The sequence below is a fragment of the Desmodus rotundus genome, chromosome 3 (assembly GCF_022682495.2).
Source record: "Desmodus rotundus isolate HL8 chromosome 3, HLdesRot8A.1, whole genome shotgun sequence".
In the NCBI taxonomy this organism is placed as follows: domain Eukaryota; kingdom Metazoa; phylum Chordata; class Mammalia; order Chiroptera; family Phyllostomidae; genus Desmodus; species Desmodus rotundus.
In genome coordinates this window covers 111,268,161-111,289,014 of record NC_071389.1, presented here as the reverse complement: position 1 = coordinate 111,289,014, position 20,854 = coordinate 111,268,161, and the positions used below count along the sequence as shown (strand labels likewise).

The 20,854-nt window shown below is 45.8% G+C and overlaps 1 protein-coding gene across 1 annotated transcript in view; it reads right to left on the bottom strand.

Annotated features, from left to right (window-relative positions):
• B4GALNT3 (beta-1,4-N-acetyl-galactosaminyltransferase 3) overlaps positions 1-20,854 on the bottom strand; it is a 104,375-nt gene that overhangs the window by 25,520 nt on the left and 58,001 nt on the right. The window contains exons 2-3 of the mRNA XM_024567410.4: positions 1,523-1,626; positions 414-491 (exon numbers count right to left, since the gene is read on the bottom strand). Of these exons, the coding sequence (XP_024423178.2) occupies positions 414-491; positions 1,523-1,626 (182 nt within the window). The remainder of the gene's footprint in view (positions 1-413; positions 492-1,522; positions 1,627-20,854) is intronic.

Genomic DNA, 20,854 nt, shown 5'->3' with positions numbered 1-20,854 from the left:
TCCTTCTCTAAAGGAAGAAAATCAAAAGAGCCAGGAACCCTTGTTATCTTTTTCAAGTTAGATAAAAATATTTAACAATAACCACTTGAAAAAATTTTTGGTGGTCTGGCCCTGGCTGGTGTGGCTCAGTGGATTGAGTGCCAGCCTGCAGACCAAAAGGTCGCTGGTTCAGTTCTCAGTCAGGGCATATGCCTGAGTCATAGGCCAGGTCCCCAGCTGGGGGCGTGCTAGAGGCAACCAATGGATATATCTCTTGCACACCAATGTTTCTCTCCCTCTCTTTCTCCCTCCCTTCCCCCCTCTCTAAAAGTAAATAAATAAAATCTTAAAATTTTTTTTTGGTGGTTTCTGGAATTATCTGTAAAAGCTATTTTTTAACCCTCTCAAAGAACAGGGACAGCAGAGTCCCTTACCTCTGAGAGCCAGGGGACAGCCTTATTCCACTTCAGATAGCTGCTGTTACTGCTCCCATCTCGCTCAAAGTCCTGGTCCTGGCAGAAGAGTAAAGAATGAACTTGGTGGGAATATTAGGATAAGAACAAGGTTTGGGGCCCCTCGGAAGTACCTCTGGGGAAGCAGAGGTCAGGAGACATAGCTCTGGCCCACGAAGCTTTTCCATGCAGTGGACAGTCCATTTACCACCCACACTATAACCCTCAGGAATATACACCTCCTTGCAGTTTCAGCAATGTATACTCCTGGGGTTCTTTTACTTTCTGAGTTTTTTCGGTCTTCCCATATGGAAAACAACTGTTTTCTAATTAGAGCAGGCTCTCCTGAGGGCAAGGACCTTGCCCTCCCTTCCTCTAAATCCCCTCAGGACTCTGCCCATATTTGTCACTCATTTGTTCTAACAAGTGGGAGCCCCTTGGGGACATCCTAACAGTTCCCTACTGTGCAAGCCCACAGGTTCAGATTGGCCCGGTCCAGTCTTGGGGATCCATGTCTGTTCTAGGCTCAACTTCAGGGTCCCAGGCTAAACTGGATCCCAATTTCCCTAAACTCCATCCTCCCACCCCCTCACTGCACCACTGCTCTTGTCTCACTAGAGACCATTGGTCAAAAAAACACTAGGAAAAATGCTCCATTACAAATCCATCCCCCAGCTATTTGCGAGGTGTGGTGCAGAGGGGGTCGTCTATTGCATCACCTCTGACTCTTAGAAGCAAGGACCTGAGATCATAACTAAAGTACCAGCCCAGTGTTAATGCTGGCAAGAGGCAGGACAATCTGGTCCTGCCTCAGCCCCTCAGTTGATGCTGGGGGTGAAGGCCACATACCTGGAGGGTCAGACATGGGCATCTTGCACAGTGAGACAAAGGCTTTGAGGAGCACAGGATGCACATCTCTACCCACTCAGCTAGGAAGTCCTCTAACGCCAGGCTGCCACCCCAGGGACGCTTTCTCCTCTGCCTCTCTTACCACAGAAAAGCAGGTTTCCCTCAAGGCTGTAAGGCGGAAGCAGCCCTGAGGCACCATGTTAATGCAGGGGCAGGGAAAATGGGCTGGCCCTGCCGCGTACCTGGGAGCCTAGCCTCGGGGGATGGTAGAACTGGAGATGTGGATCCACAGCTGGAATGTTCCTGCTGGCCAGAGCCTTGGCCAGTTCTCTCCAGCTGCCATACCCTATGGAAGGGAAAGAAGAGAGAAACAAGGTCAACAACACCTGAAGACCTCATAAATCTCTAAGATTTGGGAAGAATAATAGAAGTAATCATCTTTCCTTCTCCTGCTCCACAACCCTCTTCAAATGGTGGACATGAAGTGACTGGTGGTGTTAGGAGATAGTTATAAACATGGCCAAGGTCTACTGAGCAGACAGAGGAAATGAGCTTATATCCAGTAGAATGTTGTCTTCCACACATGAGAGAAGGAGCCAAGCCAGGTGAAAACAGAGCACTGTCCTCCCACCAGACTGACTCTCCCCACTGGGCTGATTCTTCCCCAGTTGCCGTTAGAGGCAGTTTCTCTCAGAGGCTGCTGTGGGAAATGACAGACAATGGGACTAAGTTCTCCCCTGCACAAGTTCCCTTTCCAGCTCATCCCCTCTCCTTTGAGCCCAGGGAAACAGTGCGCTGTCTAGTTGGGGAGCCCTCTGCCCCCTCCCACTGCACAACATTAATCGCTGGGTTGCTGGATGGAACCAGAGCTGGGGGAGGCAGGAAAGGGTGGGCCTGGGACTTGGTGTGTGCCAAACAAATTGATAAGATTTGAGGCCTAGATATTCCTGGATTGATCTGGAGGGTGTGACTACTGATGCCTGCACCCCGGCAGCTCTGGAATTGGTTGGCTTGCACACATCTCGGAAGACTAAAGCCAAACTATGATGAAAGTGAGGGGGCACAGGGAACTGCTGGGGTGCATGCATGCACTCACAACCGAGCAAAAAGGCAAGGAGCTAAGCTTAGGGTGAGGGTGGGGGGGATCAAATTTCAGTGGTCGCTCTTTATTCACTGGGGGGTCAGAGCCTACTGACTATGTGTCAGGGGATGGCTTAGGCATGGCTGTTAGACTTTGAACACGTGGGGCCAAACCACTGTTAGCCATGACCAGACCCATACACTAGCCAGGGCTGGAAGGGGCTTTCAAGATCATGTAGTCATTTCAGATGAGAGAAATGGGCCCCTGGCTGGTCAGATGCCTTATCTAGGCCCACTTAGCAAATAGTGACAAGGGTAAGACTAGAACCTAAGTGTTCAGATGGATTTTCAATGAGCTGCTACTTTGCCTCCAACAGCTCCTTCCAGATGCTCCCATGATACTATAGCAGGCACCACATACAGGAGTTAGACTAACATCTCCAATCCCTGGGAACCAATAGCTGGCTGGAAGCAGAAGTGTCACAGGAACCCCTTTGCGGGTGCCAGAAGAGACACAGACAGCTGACCAGACGCAGAGGAAAGAGCACAACTCACAAATATGGGCACACAGAAGGTGGATAGAAATTTTTGTGTGAAATTTTATGTAACTGACTCTAGGAGGGGACTGACTCTGGGGGCCATGGGGGCGCTTTTCTTACGCAGTTTTGTGTGGCCCTTTAGTGTGCACTAAGCATCTCATAGGCCTGATCTCACTCAAGACTTGTAAGAATCTACAAGATAGGCCAGGTCTGATTACTTCCATTCTACAGATGGCAAAAGAGAAGCTCAGAGTTTAAGGTCACAGAGTTTAAATTGTGACTTTTAGTTGTTTCAAAACCAGGATCAGAACAGAGCGCCTCTCTGTCTCACAAGCCAGTGTTTTCTCATTCCACCTACTTCTTCTCCCGTGGGCACTTTTTGGCACAGACTTGGAGGAGCCCTGGGGGCAGAGGCCTCAGCTGTGGATCTGCGCCTTTGGGTTTCTGCACAGACATCAAACCTCTGCTCATGTTATGTTTATAGGAACTTCCGCAGGTTTATCCCTCTGCCATCAAGGTCACTCCTGTTTCCATGGCTGGGCAACTGGCAGTCGGGAACAACAGTCAGATTAGTTCATGTAGGGGGACGTTCTGGGGAAGCAGCACTTGGGGCCAGTGAAGTGAGGTGAGGATATGGGAGTGAGGCAGAAAGGGGACAAATGCTCCCAGACTTACGCCCTGCATTTCTGGATGAGCTCAGGGGAAAGCTGTTTGTTTACCTGCTGATCCCAACTCAGCCACATCTAATGTAAGAGCCCCATCTCTTCCAAAGCCCAAACATCTGCTTACTAGTGTTTGGGGACTCAGGTGACTGGGGAAAAAATAAGTCACACTGTGGGAAGGGGAGGGCAGGCCCTGTTTGCTTCTGCCTCTGAATGACTAAGTCATCTCTTCCTTGACTCTGTGCTTATGAGTAAAAACAATCTACTTCAGACAAAGTTGTGAGGAAATAATAATAAAAATGCTATTTGCCTTATCAATGGAAGTTACAGTATATCTCAGATGCACATTCTTTCTCATAGCTAGCTTTCAAGTCCAGTCAAATTCTTTTGACTCTGAAAGTCACACCAAAAGTGAGACAACTTACTCCAAGGTCAGTGAACTACCACTGTGGGCCTTCAGCATGTCTTCTCCTGGCATTTGCTGGGGATTGACAAGGACTGTCTCCCTGACCAAACCTTAGACAGCCTCCTCTGAGTCCTCTTGTAGACCAGGCCTCGTCCTTGGGTGCTGTCCCTGGCCTGCCTAGCCCTGAGTTTAGAAAGAATCCTATTAAATCTTGTGAGCAAGACTCCCCATACTCTCGATGTCTCCTCTTAGGAATTTTTCATGCACTGAGCCACTCACTCTGCTTCTTGACTATTAACCCCTGGTTGTCTTTGCCATATTCAGAATTGAGCACAGTTCTATATTGAAGTCTGTCTCCTGTGTAGTGATAGTACTAAGCAAAATATGGCTTTATTACCTTTAATTACTATCCAGCTCTACTTCTCTTCAAAAGAAGGTAGAAGGTGGCTCTCTTGGTAAACAAGGACAAACCCACTGTGGGGGAATGGGGATCAGTGACGTTAAACCTGACCATGTCCTGTCCCTGGGTCACAGGTGAGTCTGGATGGCTTTGAAATATCTGGAAAGTCAACAGCCCAGCCTTTGGTAACCAACGGAGTAGGAAATTCCATTTGAGAACTTTGAAATAGAAGTAGAAAGACAAGCAAGGCTTTGGAGTCAGAAAGGTCAAATTGTACACCCACCACTTAGGCCTTGGCTTCTCCATCTGGACAGTGGGGATAAAAACACCCGCCTGTAGGACCACTGTGATGACTAAATTATGCGTGCCAGACCAAGTGTGGTGTCTGTCACATACAGTAAGTACTCAGTAAGCATTCCCTTCCTCTAACAACTTTTGACTTTGGGGTGTTGGACTTGGAAGTTGAAAGCTGTGAGTTCCAGCCTGTTTACAATTCTATGAACTGCAAGTGGCCAGTAGCTCTCTCGCTCTTCTCTCTGTGCTCACTGGCCAGAGAAGTAAGCGGACTGTGGCCCAGCAGTGACTCAGTAGTAGAGTAAGATCATACTCCCTGTGTTTCATGGGCTCTGCTTTCTGTCCTCTGTCCCACATCCATCTCCCCACACACTTCACACACATACATACACATACTTAATACTCACCAAGTACATATTAAGCATGAAGCCCTGGGCTGGGCATTTGGTATTTCCTTTTCTCCTGCCTTTTCCTCTATATCAACCCAGCCATCAGATACCCAGGCATTGCTGAGCCCCCTGGGGGATCATGCAGCTAAAGAATGTGCTGATTTAACTATTAACCTTGTCATTTGCCTTCTAGTAAGTGAACTCCTCCTGCTCCTGGCCAGACCTCTCTTCCCAGAATGCCAGCTGCCAGGGCCCATTTCTCCTGCAACAGGTGTCACATTTGTGCCAGGAGACAGACACCCCGATCTCAGGTGACAGATGAAGCACCACCATGGGCCTCACATTCTGCCCTCACAAAGCTGGGCTATCAAATTCACCATCAGCCGGAACTTTGCCAACATCCCGCCTCTGTGTAATGTGGACTCTTTAAAGGCCTGAAGATGATCATCTTGGGTCTTTGGTGAAAATATGACATACAGTATATCTCTTGGTGCTTTTTTCAAAGACTCTCATGTACATTATTTCACTTCATCTTCAAAACCTCCCTGTGAACTGTTGTCACCTCCATTTAAGATGAAGAGACAGAGGTCACCAGCTCAAGGTCACAGAGTGAATGAGACAACCCATGTAAAGGATTTAGTGCCTCAGACATAAAAAGCACTTAACACACTGCCATTTATCATTTTATTATTAGTCACAGTGTTGCAGGTCTGAAACTTGCATTCATTTCTCCTGACCTCTGGTTTGATTCTCTAGTTGATGTATCATGTCAACAGGGACATTCACACTGAGAAGAAAGGAAGCCTCTCTCATTGCTCAGGAAGAAGGATTTGAAAGTACAGCTGACGGGACTGGCTGATGTATTGGATATACGAAAGGAATCAAGAATGATTCAAAGATTTCTGACCCAGCAGTTGGAAGTTTGGAGTTGACATTTACTAAGACAGGGAACCTAGGATGGGGCATCAAGAATAATGCCTGAAAGAGGAGTAGAAGCATTAGGGATGGGGCAGGAGGGTAACATCCAGGAAGCAGAGGCAATGGGAATAGTATTTCTGAAGCTCTCTCTCCAGCCTTGGGGCAGAGCTCCTGAGCCAAAACACACTGTGCAAGAGGGGAAGGCCTGAGCCTGCTGGGGCCTTAGGAACATGGGGTTGAAGGAGGAGGGAACCCAGTAGAGCTGGCCCCATAGGCTCTACCAGGTATAAAGGACCCGAAGATCCAGGGTGAATGTAGACAATGGCTAAGAAGCCCAGTGTTGGAACAGAGGAAAATGAAGAAATCTAGAGTAGCTGAACAGAGACTGAGCCGGCCCTTGGACCTCTGGAGCAGGGGTCCCCAACCTCTGAGTTGCTGACCAGTACCAGTCCAGGCCTATTAGGAACTGGGCCACTCAGCAGGAGGTGAGCTTGAATGTAATGTGCTTGAATCAGGCTGAAACCATCTTCCCAACCCCAGTCTGTGGAAAAATTGTCTTCCATAAAACCAGTCCCTGGTGCCAAAAAGGTTGGGCACCACTGCTCTAGAGAACAGGAGGTTGTCTGGGAACAGAAGGTCATGACACTCAGGCCATAGTTCCACACATACCAGGAACCAGCACTGAGTCCCAGGACAGAAAAAGCAGACTGTGAGGGCCAGTCACACATCCTCAGCAGAACAAAGCTGCTATGGCTAGAAACCAGCAGGGCCCGGACTCCACCAGAAACCTACGGTGGCACCGACAGCCAGGGATTACGCCAGGGACCTGGGAGGGAGTCTCTAAGGCAATCCAAGCTCCAATGGCTGTGTGGCTTAACCTTTGCTTTCCAGCCCATAACATCCCAGGGAACTTGATGCAAGAGAAATTATTGCTAATGTAACCTTAACAGTTAACATTTATGTGTCGGGCATATGGACACTTATATTTATATGAAATGAAATGTAGATTATTTAATCCAACAACCCTTCAGGAAAATAAGGTTTAGAAGTTAAAATCTTGCTGAAAGTCACAAAGGTGCTAAGTGACACACGCCAGTGTATGTGAACTCAGGGCAAAAGCCTGTGACCTTAAATCCATTACTCTCTACTGAATACACTTGAGCATTTGCCCACCTCTACCACACTCTCATTACTTACTGTGTCAGGTACTAATTTTAGTCCCCTTCCTGACCCTTCCCAATTACCTCCCACTAATCTACCCACACCTGCTTCATGCACACACCAGTTTACTCCATTTTGGCCACTAAGACTCTCTGAAGAGCCAAAGAAAAGCAAGAGGGAATATGGAGACCCAAATATCCCAAAACAGGTAGAAAATTGGACAAGAAACATTTGAGCATAGGCCTGCTACCCTCTTCCTGGTTTCTGAGCCTCTTCCTTTCCAATCTTAGATAAACAACCCAGCTGTGTGTCTGTGAGCAGGGGCTGGCCCAAAGGATTGTATGTGGTTTGGTTAGCTCCATCCTACTCTCCCTCATTGCACAGGTGCTGAGGGGAGGGGGAGTGAGGAGCAGGAGAGGGGTGGACTTCTGAGGTCTCCCCAACTCCTCCTTGAGATGGGTAGGACCTGATTAGCCTCTTCCTCCACCACCTCCCCCTTCCCCAAGCTGCTGCCGCTGATAACCAAGCTCAGGAACTAGAAGAACAGCCAGCTGCTCCCCTTCTCCCTGCCAAGCCAGCACCTGAGCTGCTGTAATGGCTGTGGCTGCTGGCAGGTCCAGGCTTGTCAGCGAAATGCAAGGGACTGTACCTGATGAATACCGCTTAAGGGGGCCCAAAAGAGGGCATCTGAGCTGGGCCAGGTATCTGCTCATGTTTCAGCCCTGCTGGCAGAGTTTCCTGCCCCCCCAAACACCAGACTCAAGTATGAAACTTTAAGAGGGTAGACGAGCAGAGGAGTCAGAGGGCAAACGCCCTTTCTATCCTGCTGCAGCCGCTCTGGGAAACAGGGTCTGTCTGCACACAGGCTCAGAAGCCTTCCATGGCCCAAGCCGTGGATTTGATCAGTAGAGGCCCCAGAAGGTTTGGCCAGGCCCCCGGGGCACCATCATTGTTACAAAAAACAAATAAAACAAAAATAAACCACACAACATTTAAGGTCCCATTTACTAGTCAGTGACAGAACGATGACAGCCACAAACACAGCTCTAGCCAAGGGCAATTTTGACTGAAGACCCTTGAAGAAATGGGATGGTTTCAGGAAAATCTAGAGGCAACAGGGTCTAGGATTTCTAAAACAGGTCCAAGCCACTGAAAAGGTGCTTTAATCCTCCGATTGACCTGGACAAGGACCACTCAGGTGCTTTCAGAGTCCCTCTGAACCCACTAGGCTTGTCATTCCCAGTCTTCTTTCTAGACTGGGACACAGACAAACTTTGGAACGGAGAAAGATGTGAGCTGATCCTTGCTTGTCCAGGAGTCTTTCAAAGAGGAGTTTGGTGGTGGTCAGGAGTAAGCAATCAGTAGGTTAGGAAAGAGTTAATGAGTGAGGCGACCACCAGGCATTTATTGAGTACCTGTTGTACACATAGTACTCTGCCAACTGCTGGGATAGTGGTACAAACAGAGATATTCAGCCCATCCATTCCTCAGTGCAGTTAGGGCAGACGTCACGGCAGGTGAAAGAACCAACACGCCTGTGGACTCGTGTGTGTGCACTGGCACTCACACCTATGCCCCACGCAGGGCTGACACAAGTGAGTTCTGCATTATGCAATGGGGACGCACATTAGACAGCAGGGCTACCTGGGTGCTAATGATGTGATGTGGCTCGATGATTTTCCAGACTTGCAGGAACTTCAGGCAAAACGCTTGGAAACCATTTTCTGGGATAAGGGAACTGGTCTTCGGGGCCCCAAAGAGTTCAGAAGAAGCAAAATAGACATAGCAAATCCCTGATTCTTTAAGATGGCAATGGAATTTTTGGTGGAAATTTCACCAGGACTCACCTGCAAATTTGACATTGCCCATGGAAGCTCTGAGAGTGGTTGGGGCCACAGTGGGACAATGCCTTCTTCTACTGATTTCCAGGTGGGAGGAGGGAGCAATGGAGGCCCAAGACCCCAGGAATTCTTCCCAACTAGTGGAGGTGGCTCCACCCCTACTTGAGGAGAGGGTGGATTTCCATAGTTCCATTTCTTGGAGGACATTCAGGGACAGAGGTGTTATAGAAAGAATAGGAACTAGAAGGGAAAAAAAAAATGAAGACTAGAAACAAGTCCAGAAGAGGGAAAGAATAAGGTTTGGGGCCTGTGGCTTTGAAAAAAATGGAAAAGAGAGCATTACCTAGCCAGCTACTGAGGCAGGACAGGAGAATAATTATGTTAATTATGAAGACTGTGGGGTGACTACAGTAAAATGCCAAAACAGTCTTGGGCAGAGAACAGCACTTTACAAAGCCCTCTGCCAACATTAACCACTTCACCCACTCACAGGTGGGTGCCATGTGCACGTCACAGAGAATAACCTCAGCAACTTACACATGTGCATTTGCCCAGGTCAGTTAGCATGCTAAGCACCTGACATGTGTGATCACATTTAATCTTCATTAGCCATCCTTTCAGGTAGCTATTAACATTACTCCCATTTTACAGAGGAGAAAACTGAGGCCCTGGACAGTTAGGAGGGTGCGTATCTGCCCAAGACCTCACTACCTCTAGATAATAGAGCCGAAAATTTTCAAACCCACTTCACTTGATTCATTTTTTAAAAAATTTCTTAACAAGTAATTTACACAGACCCATTTGTTTACTAAGGAGAACAACAACAACAACATGGAAATAAGGACGAGGGGCCCTAGGCGAAGGACATTTTCTAGGGCAACACGGGGCCAGGCTAGGGACCAGAAGCCACAGCCTCTCAGCCCTCTCGCCCCACGATGTCCTCTCTTAGAACAACACACTCTTTTAAGTGCCTTATTGAGCCCCTTTTCTTTTCTGCATCAGGCTTGAAAACAAATAAGATCCACTGTCTGATCTGAAGGGCTGCCAGCTGCTCGATTTGTGAGGTCTGATAAAAGTGGCTTGCCAAGGCCACGCTGAGGTTGTTGTAACCTGTTCTTGGGAAGGAGGGGTGATGAATGGGACAGGAAAGCCTGGAATGTGGGGACTCTGCTTTCTTCCTCCCCACAAAATATCATTTGATTGGAATCTCAGGGGTTAGACTACACCAAGGGTAGAAGCCTGAGGTGTATGCTAGCCCCCAGCCCTGAGTCAACCATCCCACCATGATCCATCCACCTAATGTTTTTACATCAGAGCTCTTTCATAGTCTTGGTCTCATTCTTATTTTTATCCCAATCCCGTGAGTTATTTACACTTTGCTGATGGGAACAGAGACCCACAGTAAGTTAGTGGCTTTGTCTAATGTCCAAGGAAGCCAGTGTTCAGGCCAGGCTAGAGCCTAGGCCTTTGATTGCCAGTCCAAGGTTCAGTGCATCACAGCACAGTGATCGTCTGTGGTTACCCGAGTTAAAAAAAACAGGGTGGGGGTGTCTGGAGAGGGCTCAACTGACCCCAAATTAGGAAGAAGTTGAAAATTAGCACTGTGCTGGCAGGAACTAGATCCTGTTTGTTAAAATACTCCCACTCTATAAATCAACTGTGATGACCAGTTTCAACACACCCCATCTTCAGAGAGAGGTTAAATTACCTGGGCCTGATTTTATATGCTCATGGTAATAAATCAGGAGCTTGATGCATGTGGAGTGAGTGAACGAATAAATAAATGAATGACAAGGAGGGTTCCATGAGGGGCCTGGCATGTCTATCATCAGAACTGATTAGGTGTCTTCTGGCCAGAGATTGAATAAACCACAGACACTGGCACTAATATTCTGAAAAATTAACCAGCTTAATGCTGTCTTCAGCACCCTGTGGGCACTCACAATGGCACAGATGTCAAAGTCACAATCCAAAGGTGCCTCTAAGGAACTTTTAAGAACCTCTAAGGTGCTTTCTTTAGGAGATTTGTATGTGTGTGTGTGTGTGTGTGTGTGTTAAAATATAATGACCATGCCCTGGCTGGTGTGGTTCAGTGGATTGAGTGCAGGCCTGAACCAAAGTGTCGCTGGTTCGATTCCTAGTCAGGACACATGCCTGGGTTGAGGGCCAGGTCCCCGGTGGGGCATGTGCTACAGGCAACCACACATTGATGTTTCTCTCCTTCTCTTTCTCTCTTCCTTACCCTCTCTCTAAAAATAAGTAAATAAAATCTTTAAATATATATATACTGAACATAAAATTTGCTGTCTTTACCATTTTTAAGTGAACAACTCAGTGGCATAAGTATATTCACAGTTGTGCAACCATCACCACCATCCCCCATCAGAACAAACTGAGGCTCTATACCCATTAAATACTGACTCCATCTTCCTCTCTCCCCGAGGCCTTGGCAATTACCATTCTACATTGTCTCTGTGCATTGGACTCTGCTAGATATCTCATATAAGTAAAACCATATAATATTTGGCCTTTTGCTTCTGGCTTATTTCACAACATAATGTCCTCAAGTTTTATCCATGTGGTAGAATGTGTCGGAATTTCCTTCCTTTTTAAGGCTGAACCATATTCCAGTGTAGGGATATACCACATTTTGTTGACCCGTTCACCCCTCAGTGGGCACTTGGGTTGTTCCCACCTTTTGGCTCTTGTCAGTAATGCTACTATCAACATGGGTGTGCACAAGTATCTGCCCGTGTCCCTGCTTTCTCTTCTTTTGGTAGGGAACTCTCCTTTAAACTACTAAACTTTATTCATTCTTCCAGAAGTAAAAGCAGGAGCTGAAGGTCAAGGGCAGCCAGGCCCAGGTTGCTGTCCTCATAGTAGAAACATGGTGGCAAACCTCATGTTTAACTGAGAATACAAGAAGTTGGGGGGCAGTGAGTGGAAGGAGGAGGAGTGTTGGGTGGGTTGGATCAAACTGGAGCAATCCAAGCACAGGTATAGAGAAAAAGCAGAACTTCTGAGTGGGCCTAGGGTAGGGCTTTCCCCAGGGACAGGGATGTCCTAGTCAACTAGCCTGTGTGGAAATTAGTAGTTTCCACATAGCCCAGCTTCAGAGAGAGGTTTAAGTTACCTGGGCCCTGAGAAACTGCAGCATGGTGCCAATACTTGTCCACGAACTTTCGGTTGATAGCCCTCAGTGAGATAGGTACAGAAACGTAGAGTAAGCATTTGGAACCTTTCAGTGCAATCTGACATTGCAGCTAAATCAAGATGGGACAGTGGAGTCATCTCACCAAACAACAGACCATCCTGGAACTTTTGAACTCTTCCGGTCAGTGGCATGTGTTACCAGCTGTGTAATATGTAGAATGATCCCACGTCAGTCAGTGACAGACTGGGAACTAAAAACCAAAACTAGCCCTGGCTGGTGTGGCTCAGTGGATTGAGTGCCGGCCTGCGAACCAAAGGGTTGCTGGTTCGATTGCCAGTCAGGGCACATGCCTGGGTTGAGGGCCAGATCCCCAGTGGGGGGTGCATGAGAGGCAACCACACATTAATGTTTCTCTTGCTCTCTTTCTCTCTCCCTCCTTCCCCTCTCTCTAAAAATAAATATTTTTTAAAAAATTAAAAACCAAGACTAGAAAAACAGGTTCTTCTCTATAGTTTGTTGCAGTTAGCACCATGGGCCTGCTTTCTTTCCTTCCTTCCTTCCTTCCTTCCTTCCTTCCTTCCTGCCCTCCCTCCCTCCCTTCCCTTCCTCCCTCCCTCTCTTCTTTCCTAACTTAGGGAAAAGGTGATTTTGAGAAAGACTACAAAGTAGCTCACAGAATCAAAGACAGAACCTCACAACCAGGCCCCACAAAGGCCAAGAACTAGGTCAGTGATTGGAATCTCAGCTAACCTTTATGTGTCTCTGCTCAGAATTCAAATTCCCAGGAAAGACAGTTTGGGTCAGGTGTTCCTTTGGTGGTGAGAGGGTAGGGCTTGTTTCAGGGTGAGACCCCTGCACTCCTTTAGCAGAACAGGTGGAAGAAGGGGCAGTTTTACTCGGGATTTTCTGAGGCTTCTATGCAATAGCTGAACTCTGAATAACTGCTATCCCTAAAACGAAAGTGGGACCCATCTTAGACCCACTTAGACATTATATTTTTAAAGCAGGATCACATAAAATACAGATATAGCTGATTATTAAAAGACACAGACACACTGAGGTAGTTTTATAGTACTTAAGAGACTTTACAGAATGTGTGGAAGATGGGAGAGCTGATTATTTAGAGTATACTCAGGAAAAGTGAGTTCCAGACCCATGCAGACAATGTTCAAAGCACATTTCTCAGAAAGATGAGGTGAAACAATCAACTGTCAGAGCTTTGAAAGTAATACTCCATCCATTCACTTAACCTTGGTTTAAAAAACAACAGAAAATGCAAGAACTGTTGTAGCCTAGGGCAGCTGAGAAGCCCTCCTAAGCAAGCCCAGCACTGCCCACAGCGGAGAGCTGAAGGCTCAAACATTGGGGTCACTGCCTGAGGTCACAGAGCAAGTCAGAGGCAGAACCAGACTGGAACCCAGGTCTCTTCTCTTCTGGTTCAGGCTTCAGTTCAGACCCCATAAATAACCTGCTAATGTGTGAGGTTGTTACCAGGGTATCAGAGGCAGTCACGTAGCATTCTGTAGTTTGGAATCTCAGAAATGAAAATGGCCCCTCTTGTGGAAACAGGGTCGTGGTCTAAAGAGACAGCCCAGAGAACAAGTTTCTCTGGGTATCTTACAGTTTGGGTCCAGACCAGTTCTAACTCTAGAATCTGTCCTTGTGTAGAGGAAAGCTTTTGAGCTCTTCAGAGGCAGAGGCAGAGGCAGAGGTTGTGTCACGCATGCCTCTGCCCCACCACCCCGACTTTAGCCACAGCTTTAAATATGGAAGATGTTAAAAAAATGACTATGTGTTTAAAATACCTTTTTTAAACTAAATTTTGTACTCTAAGCACATTTATTAAAAAATATTCAATCAACATACATGGAAATATCCACAAGCACATTAAACACTCCTTTGCTGTACTATCTATTAACATTCTACAAGGAAGGAAAAAAAAATACCCTTTCCTCTGAGATAGCAACCACTTTTTAAAAATAAATGAACAAGCCCTGGCTGGTGTGGCTCAGTTGGTTGGAGCATCCTCCTGTGAGAAATGTCGAGGGTTCAGCTCCGGGTCAGGACACGTGCCTAGGGGCATGTGCCAGAGGCGGCGAATCGAGGTTTCTCTCTCACATCAACGTTTCTCTCTGCCTTTCTCTTCCTTTTTTCCCCTCTCTCTAAAATCAATAGGCATGTCCTCGGTGAGCATAAAGAAATAATAAAAAATAAACAAAATAAAATAACAAATATAAGTATACTTGAGAATAGAAATTTAGACTCAATGGAAAGGAGGCTAAATAGGAGCACCAGTGGTCAGCTCACTCATTATTTGTTTTCTACCTTCACAAAAAAGATTCTGCTCATTGGACTGCACTGTGACTGTTAAAATACCTACTTTAGCTCAGTTACTATCAGTCACAATACCACAGGGTAATCTTTCCTTCACAAATGCAATGAAACACTGACTCCTAGGATAGCTGATTAAACTTGTTAGTATATGGTTTTTATGTCCCACACAGTCAAAACATCAGCTCTATGTCTACAAAGAAAAGAGCAATAGATAGAAAAGGGAAACTGTGATGAAGTCAACTAGTTACTGAATGTGTCAGTGACCATAGTTTCTGAACCCAAAATCAGGATATGTGGTCTGACCAAGGTAACAGAATGTCTGAAGCAGTTCACCCTTCCTGAAAACCCGGGCCGAGTAGCCACATTGTTTATCTGACACTAAATGATCAGTTTCATAGATCTCTACTGTCCTTAGTCTCACCAAATTTGCTAAAGTCACTGGTGAAATGACCAGCCAGGCCTCATTGACACAACTCCATCTGGCCTGTTCATAGCTGGCTTAACAGAATGTGAACTAAGGATGCACAAGTAGGTCAAGAGGATTAAAGTTCATCCCCAGACCCTCTATCCCACACCCCACCTGCTGCCCCCTCACCCAATCTCTTTCACCACTCTTTCCCTTGAGCCAGTGGGCTGATCCACACCTACCACCATGCCTGACTGAAGTGACAGTTGGTCCAAACCATGCCCAGAAGTGGGGACAACGCAGAATCATTGCTGGGTCAAATAGAGTTTGAAATCCCCCCACCCCAGAGGACATATGGAGGAAATAGAAAGCCAAGAATATGAAAGTGACTAACCTGGCAAAGAAAACTTCCCAGGTAAACTTCCTTAGAATTATCACGAGCACCACACTGAAAGTTGAGTGAGTGGCTCAACTCTACCCACTTTTTGCCAAGGATGCTGAGCTAAGAAGCAACAGTCACTCAGCCTGAATTTGTGTCCCTGATTTGGCTTGAAGAACCTCAGTGAACCAACAAATGAACAAGATCTGGTGGGAACCAAAGAGGAACTCAAGGATAGCTAGCCATGACCTGATAAAAACTGGCCCCCAAATTGGACAAACCTACTCTAATCCTTACAAAAAAAAAAAAAAAAAAAGGAGAGCTTTGCCCAGTGTGGCTCAGTTGGTTGGAGCATCATCCCATAAACCGTAAGGTCATAGGTTCAATTCCTGGCCAGGACACATGCTTAGGTGGCCGGTTTGGTCCCCAGTAGGAGCATACAGGAAGCAAATGATCAATGTTCCTCTCTCACATCAATGCTTCTCTCCCTCACTTCTCCCTCCTGTCCCATTTCCCTAAAATCAATAAGCCTGTTCTTGGGTGAGGATTTAAAAAAAATAAATAAAAGGAGAAAGTAAAAAACTGAGTGGTTTGGAGAAGGAACCAGTGTACGAGAAAAGTCCAAAGATGAAAAGCAAGAGGGAGACTTACTACCACTGTGCCGCGTGCTGCTAACAGTTTAACATTTCAATCTTTCTAATCTGTACAACTCTCATTTTACCTGAGTGATACCTAAATGGTTTCTGGAACTTTCTCCTACCAGGAGCATTTGTGAAGACAAGTGAGGCACAGAGAACTTAGGTTATTTTTTGGCTTCCTGAGCATAAACTTAGATATTTAATGACCTGTGATAGCGGTCGGTATCCTAGTAATACACAAAACCCTTGGGAATCTATTAACTGTTTAGCGATCCCAGGTCTTAGGGGAATATGTTTTCCATCTTTCAAAGAGCCTGTTGTAGGCAGTGTGTAGCAAGAAGCAAATATTCCCTGGAGTAGGCTGAGGCACGGAGCTAGGTTTCCCTGGAGTTCACCACCACACAAAAACAGGTACAGGTTTCTCACAAAGACTGCACAGTCTGTTATTTATTTTGAATCGGCTTCTTGGATCAGTTTATTAGAGCACTGAGGGCAGCACTAAATAGCTCATAGTGAGAAGGAAGCTTTAAAAGAAAAAGTAAAGAGGAAACTGCACGGGTAGTCAATTGGCTGCATTTATTGAGCACCTAGTATGTCTACATAGCTGCCTTCCCGGCTCTGGGCAGGTGACTGATAAAGTATTGTGTTCCGAATCAGTCTCCAGAAGAAAATACTATATGGAATCGAGTCCCAGCCCTGGCACTGTCTGTGTGACCTTCAGCAAGCTCCTACCCTCTCATGCTGAAGCAGGTCTGCAGGAGGTGTTTTGGGAAGTGGGTGGAGTTGCTGGGTCTGGGAATGGAAGTAACTGCCCTACGGAGATGCAGACTGAGGGCAGCCTGGATTGCTGCTGCTCATCTGCCTGCTCTCAGCCCCACCCAGGCACCAGCCCTGGTTCCGTGACTAGAACCCACTAGACATATCATGTGTGCATGTGTATAAAAATTATCTTCTCCCCACACATTTTGTCCATTATGCGTAGCACATAGTAGGCACCTGTTGAAGGAATGATGTGCTGTTAACAGTATCCACCTAGTTTCTCACAATGGTTAAGAGAAAGAACTCTAAAGTCAGTGCATTGCTGTCTAGCTATGTAATCTTAAGTCTAAACCTTGGTTTCTTCCTCTAAAATAGTGACATTAGCTGGATTTACCTTGTGAGGTTATGATGAGGATCGAATGAGAGTGGCAAAAAGTAAGTGCTCAGGGTAATAATAGCAGTAATAATAGTTAACACATTTAGCATTTACTATGTGCCTGGCAGTGTGCTAAGCATTTTACAAATACCACTCACTTAATTTTCATAAAAACCATTTGAGGTAGGTCCTATTATTATCTCCTCTTTACAGGTGAGGAAATAGAAATTCAGAGATTAAGTAACTTGCCCAAAGCCACTCAGCTTGTAAGTGGCTGAGCCAGGATCTGAGCTCTAGATCTCTGGTTCCAGCAGCTGTTCTACCTACCATTCCAGACCCGCTTCACCAGCAGTCGTCCCTGACCACTGGGACCCTCCTCTCTGAATCCAGGGTCTTATCTAGTGCTTCATTGTACACCATGTCATGTTACCAAACCCACCCCGCATGCGTGAAGCAGAGTTGTGTTGCAGGAAAAAGCACACCAGGGATACAGACCTGGGTGTGATTATAAACTTCCTACGCACGGTTCCATTTGTTTCCTAAAAATTCCAAGTGAACCACAAATATATATACCGGGTGGGGACAAAGTAGGTTTAGAGTTGTTGGTATGGAAAATAATACAATAAATTAAAAAACAATAGCAAGAATAAACTCTGTTTCACATACTTACAACTGTGAACCTCCTTTGGCCCACCCTGTATAAAGTATATTCTGTCCTCCTATCCCTCCCACCACAACTAATGTTAACAGTTAGGCAGAGTCCCATCCTCTTCTATTTGCTCACATGCGAATAGAATTTATTAGTTGTTTGTTTTAAAAGATAGGTTCATATTAGATATATTACTCTGGAACTTGTTTTTCTCACTCACATTATGAACATTTCTCTAGGTCAAAATATAATTTATTTTTCTAAATAACTGCAATAATGTTCCACAGTCTGGCTATTGCACAATTTAGCAAACGATTTTCCTATTGACGGACATTCGATTGTTTCCAAACAATGCTTTAAGCATGTGTGGGTGCTATGATTTCTATAGATCAAGTTCCAAAGTGAGATTACAAGGTGTTGCATATTTTAAACACTTCAGTAATTAACACATGACTTTCCAAGAAGATTTAAAAACTATTCAAATTATCACCAACATTATTTAAAAGTGTCAGTTTGCAGGCAGTTTTATCAGCACCGCATAATAATTAACTTTGCCAATCTGATGGGGTATATATATTTAAAACATTGATGGGCTTGTCCTATACTTATTATGTACAATTTGCTTTATTCCCTCAACAATAATGTCAAGGATGTCTTTTTATTTGTTTAAAAAATTTGATGTTTACATCAAACAATTCAACTGGGACAGTTGATCTACGAGTGAAATGGAGATGACATTGGTGACCCACCTTAATTGGCAAAAGAAGGTAGAAAATATATTAGAACAAGTACAGTATCACTTCACACTGACTAGGGTAGCTACCATCAAAAAGATAGACAATAATGTGCTGACCGTGTGGCTCAGCTGGTTGGAGCAACGTCCCATATACTAAAAGGTTGCGGGTTCAATCCCCAGTCGGGCACATACGGGAGGCAACCGAACAATGTTTCTCTCTCACATGGATGTTTCTTTTTTCTCTCTCTCCTTCTCTCTCTAAAATTAATAGACATATCCTTGAGTAAGGATTAAAAAAAAAAGACAATGACAAGTGTTGGTGAGGAGGCAAAAGAAATTGGAACCTTCATATACTGCTGGTGAGAACATAAATTGGTGAGGCCCCTTTGTAAAAGAGTCTGGCAGTTGCTCATAAAAAGGTAAACACAGGTACCATAATTCTACTCCTTCCTATTGTATATACCTAAGAGAAATGAAAGCATCATAGCAGCAATATTCATAATAGCCAATAAGTTGAAATAACCCAAAAACCATCAATAATGATGGGATAAACAAGCTGGACTATTATTATCCAGCAATAAAAAGAAATGAGATACTGATACACGCTACCACATGGATGAGCCTTGAAAACTTGCCAAGTAAAGGAAGCCAGACACAAAAGGTCACATTTTATATGATGGCATTAATACGAAATGTTTGGAGTACGTAAACCCATACGGAAAGAAAGTAGATTACAGGTTGCCGGTGCTGGGTGTGGACTGCTAAATGGGTGACGGTTTCTTTTTTTTTTTTTTTTTAATTTATTATTATTTTTTTATTCAGTTACAATTGTCTGCATTTTCTCCCCATCCCTCCACCCCACCCCATGATGAAAATGTTCTGGAATTAGATAGCATTGATGGTTGCACAACCTTGTCAATTATATATATATATTTTTGCCAATTATATTAAATCACTGAATTACACTTTAATGAACAAATAACGCCCCCAAGGCCTCTACTTCACTTTCTATCCCAACATCTGGGTCTCTGTTCCCCCTCCTTCCCCAAGCTTCTGCACCTCCAAATCAATTATCATGTTCCCCAGAGAGCAGGCAACAGGTTTCTTTGCAAAGCTGCCAGGGGTAGGGTTTGTAGATAGCACACACCCCCCCCTTCCCAGACCCAACTGTTCCTCTTTGTACCCAGATCCTTTACTTATTAAACCAATTAGATTAAATGACTCAAGTTGCACCCTAGGGCCTGAAGTGAGGTAAACAGCTCACAGGAGTCTGACTTGCACTTGAAAGGGCCTGCTTTCCTCTCAGCCCCAGCTCTCCGCACCAGCTCTTTCCCCGGCCCAACACCCCCCACAAAGCACTTGCTCAGATTGTGGGAAGAAACCTGAGGATGAGGGCGAGGTGGCTACCCCTACCCAGAGTGCTTCCTCACCCCCAAGGAAGCACACACCAACCCCTCAAAGAGTTAACACAATAGTCGGCTTATTTATTTCCACTGCTTACAAAGCCAGCAGGTAACCAGCTCAGCATCCAGTTCTTCAAAGACTTGTCATGTGCAAAATCGCCAGGAGGGTATCTGAAGCCATCCCTCTGCTGCCACATTTCAGCCCTGCAAGGCCGGTTCCCCACTGACATTTCTTTGGGCGAACCAACTCTGTCAAAACTTGCTGGAGTTGGATGTGCTGGGGATGACATGCAGCTAACTATCTGAAGCAACTGGGCCCATCACTCATCTTACCTGGAAAATAAGGGTAAGGGCCTAGATGATTTGTCTAGACTCTAAGAATGGTGAATGTTCAGATCAATAAGCACTGACTGAATCCACCAGGTCCTGGAGGGGAACAAAGGTATGTCGAAGAAGGCCTCCATCTTCAGGGAAGACTCAGTCTATCTATTAGGAGAAGGGAGGACTGACACCTAAGTAGACAATTTCAATATTATGCACAAGGGGTGAGATAGTACAGAGGCTGGAGGTTGGCAGAGAGGCTTCCTGGTCTTTCATTCCTGCTCCCACCACCCACCCCACAGCGTACTCCTCTGTCCTGCTAGCTAAGGCTCTGGTGGGGACACACAGCAAGGCTGGCAGGAACTTCTCTAGGCCACAATCCAGTTCTGCTCTCAGCACCTCCTTGCAAACATCACCTCAGAGGCATCCCTCCTGACAGCGTGGAATCCAGAAGGGAGGTGTGATGTGAGTCAGATCCTGTCCTGGAGTGGAACCACATCCTCTTGCCACCCCCATCCAGGCATTTCCGCCTTTGTTTATTTATAAGACTCTCTTAAAATAGGTCCTAGCAAACAAGAGAAGAGACCTGATTTGGGTCGATGCAATCAGCATTGGGAGCATAAAGATTCCCTGAGAGCAAAGTTGTTATTTTTTTTCTCCTACTCCATATCTGGGTTTCGGTATCATCCAAATCCCCCAGGAAGCCTTCCGTTCCCCCAGCACAGTGTT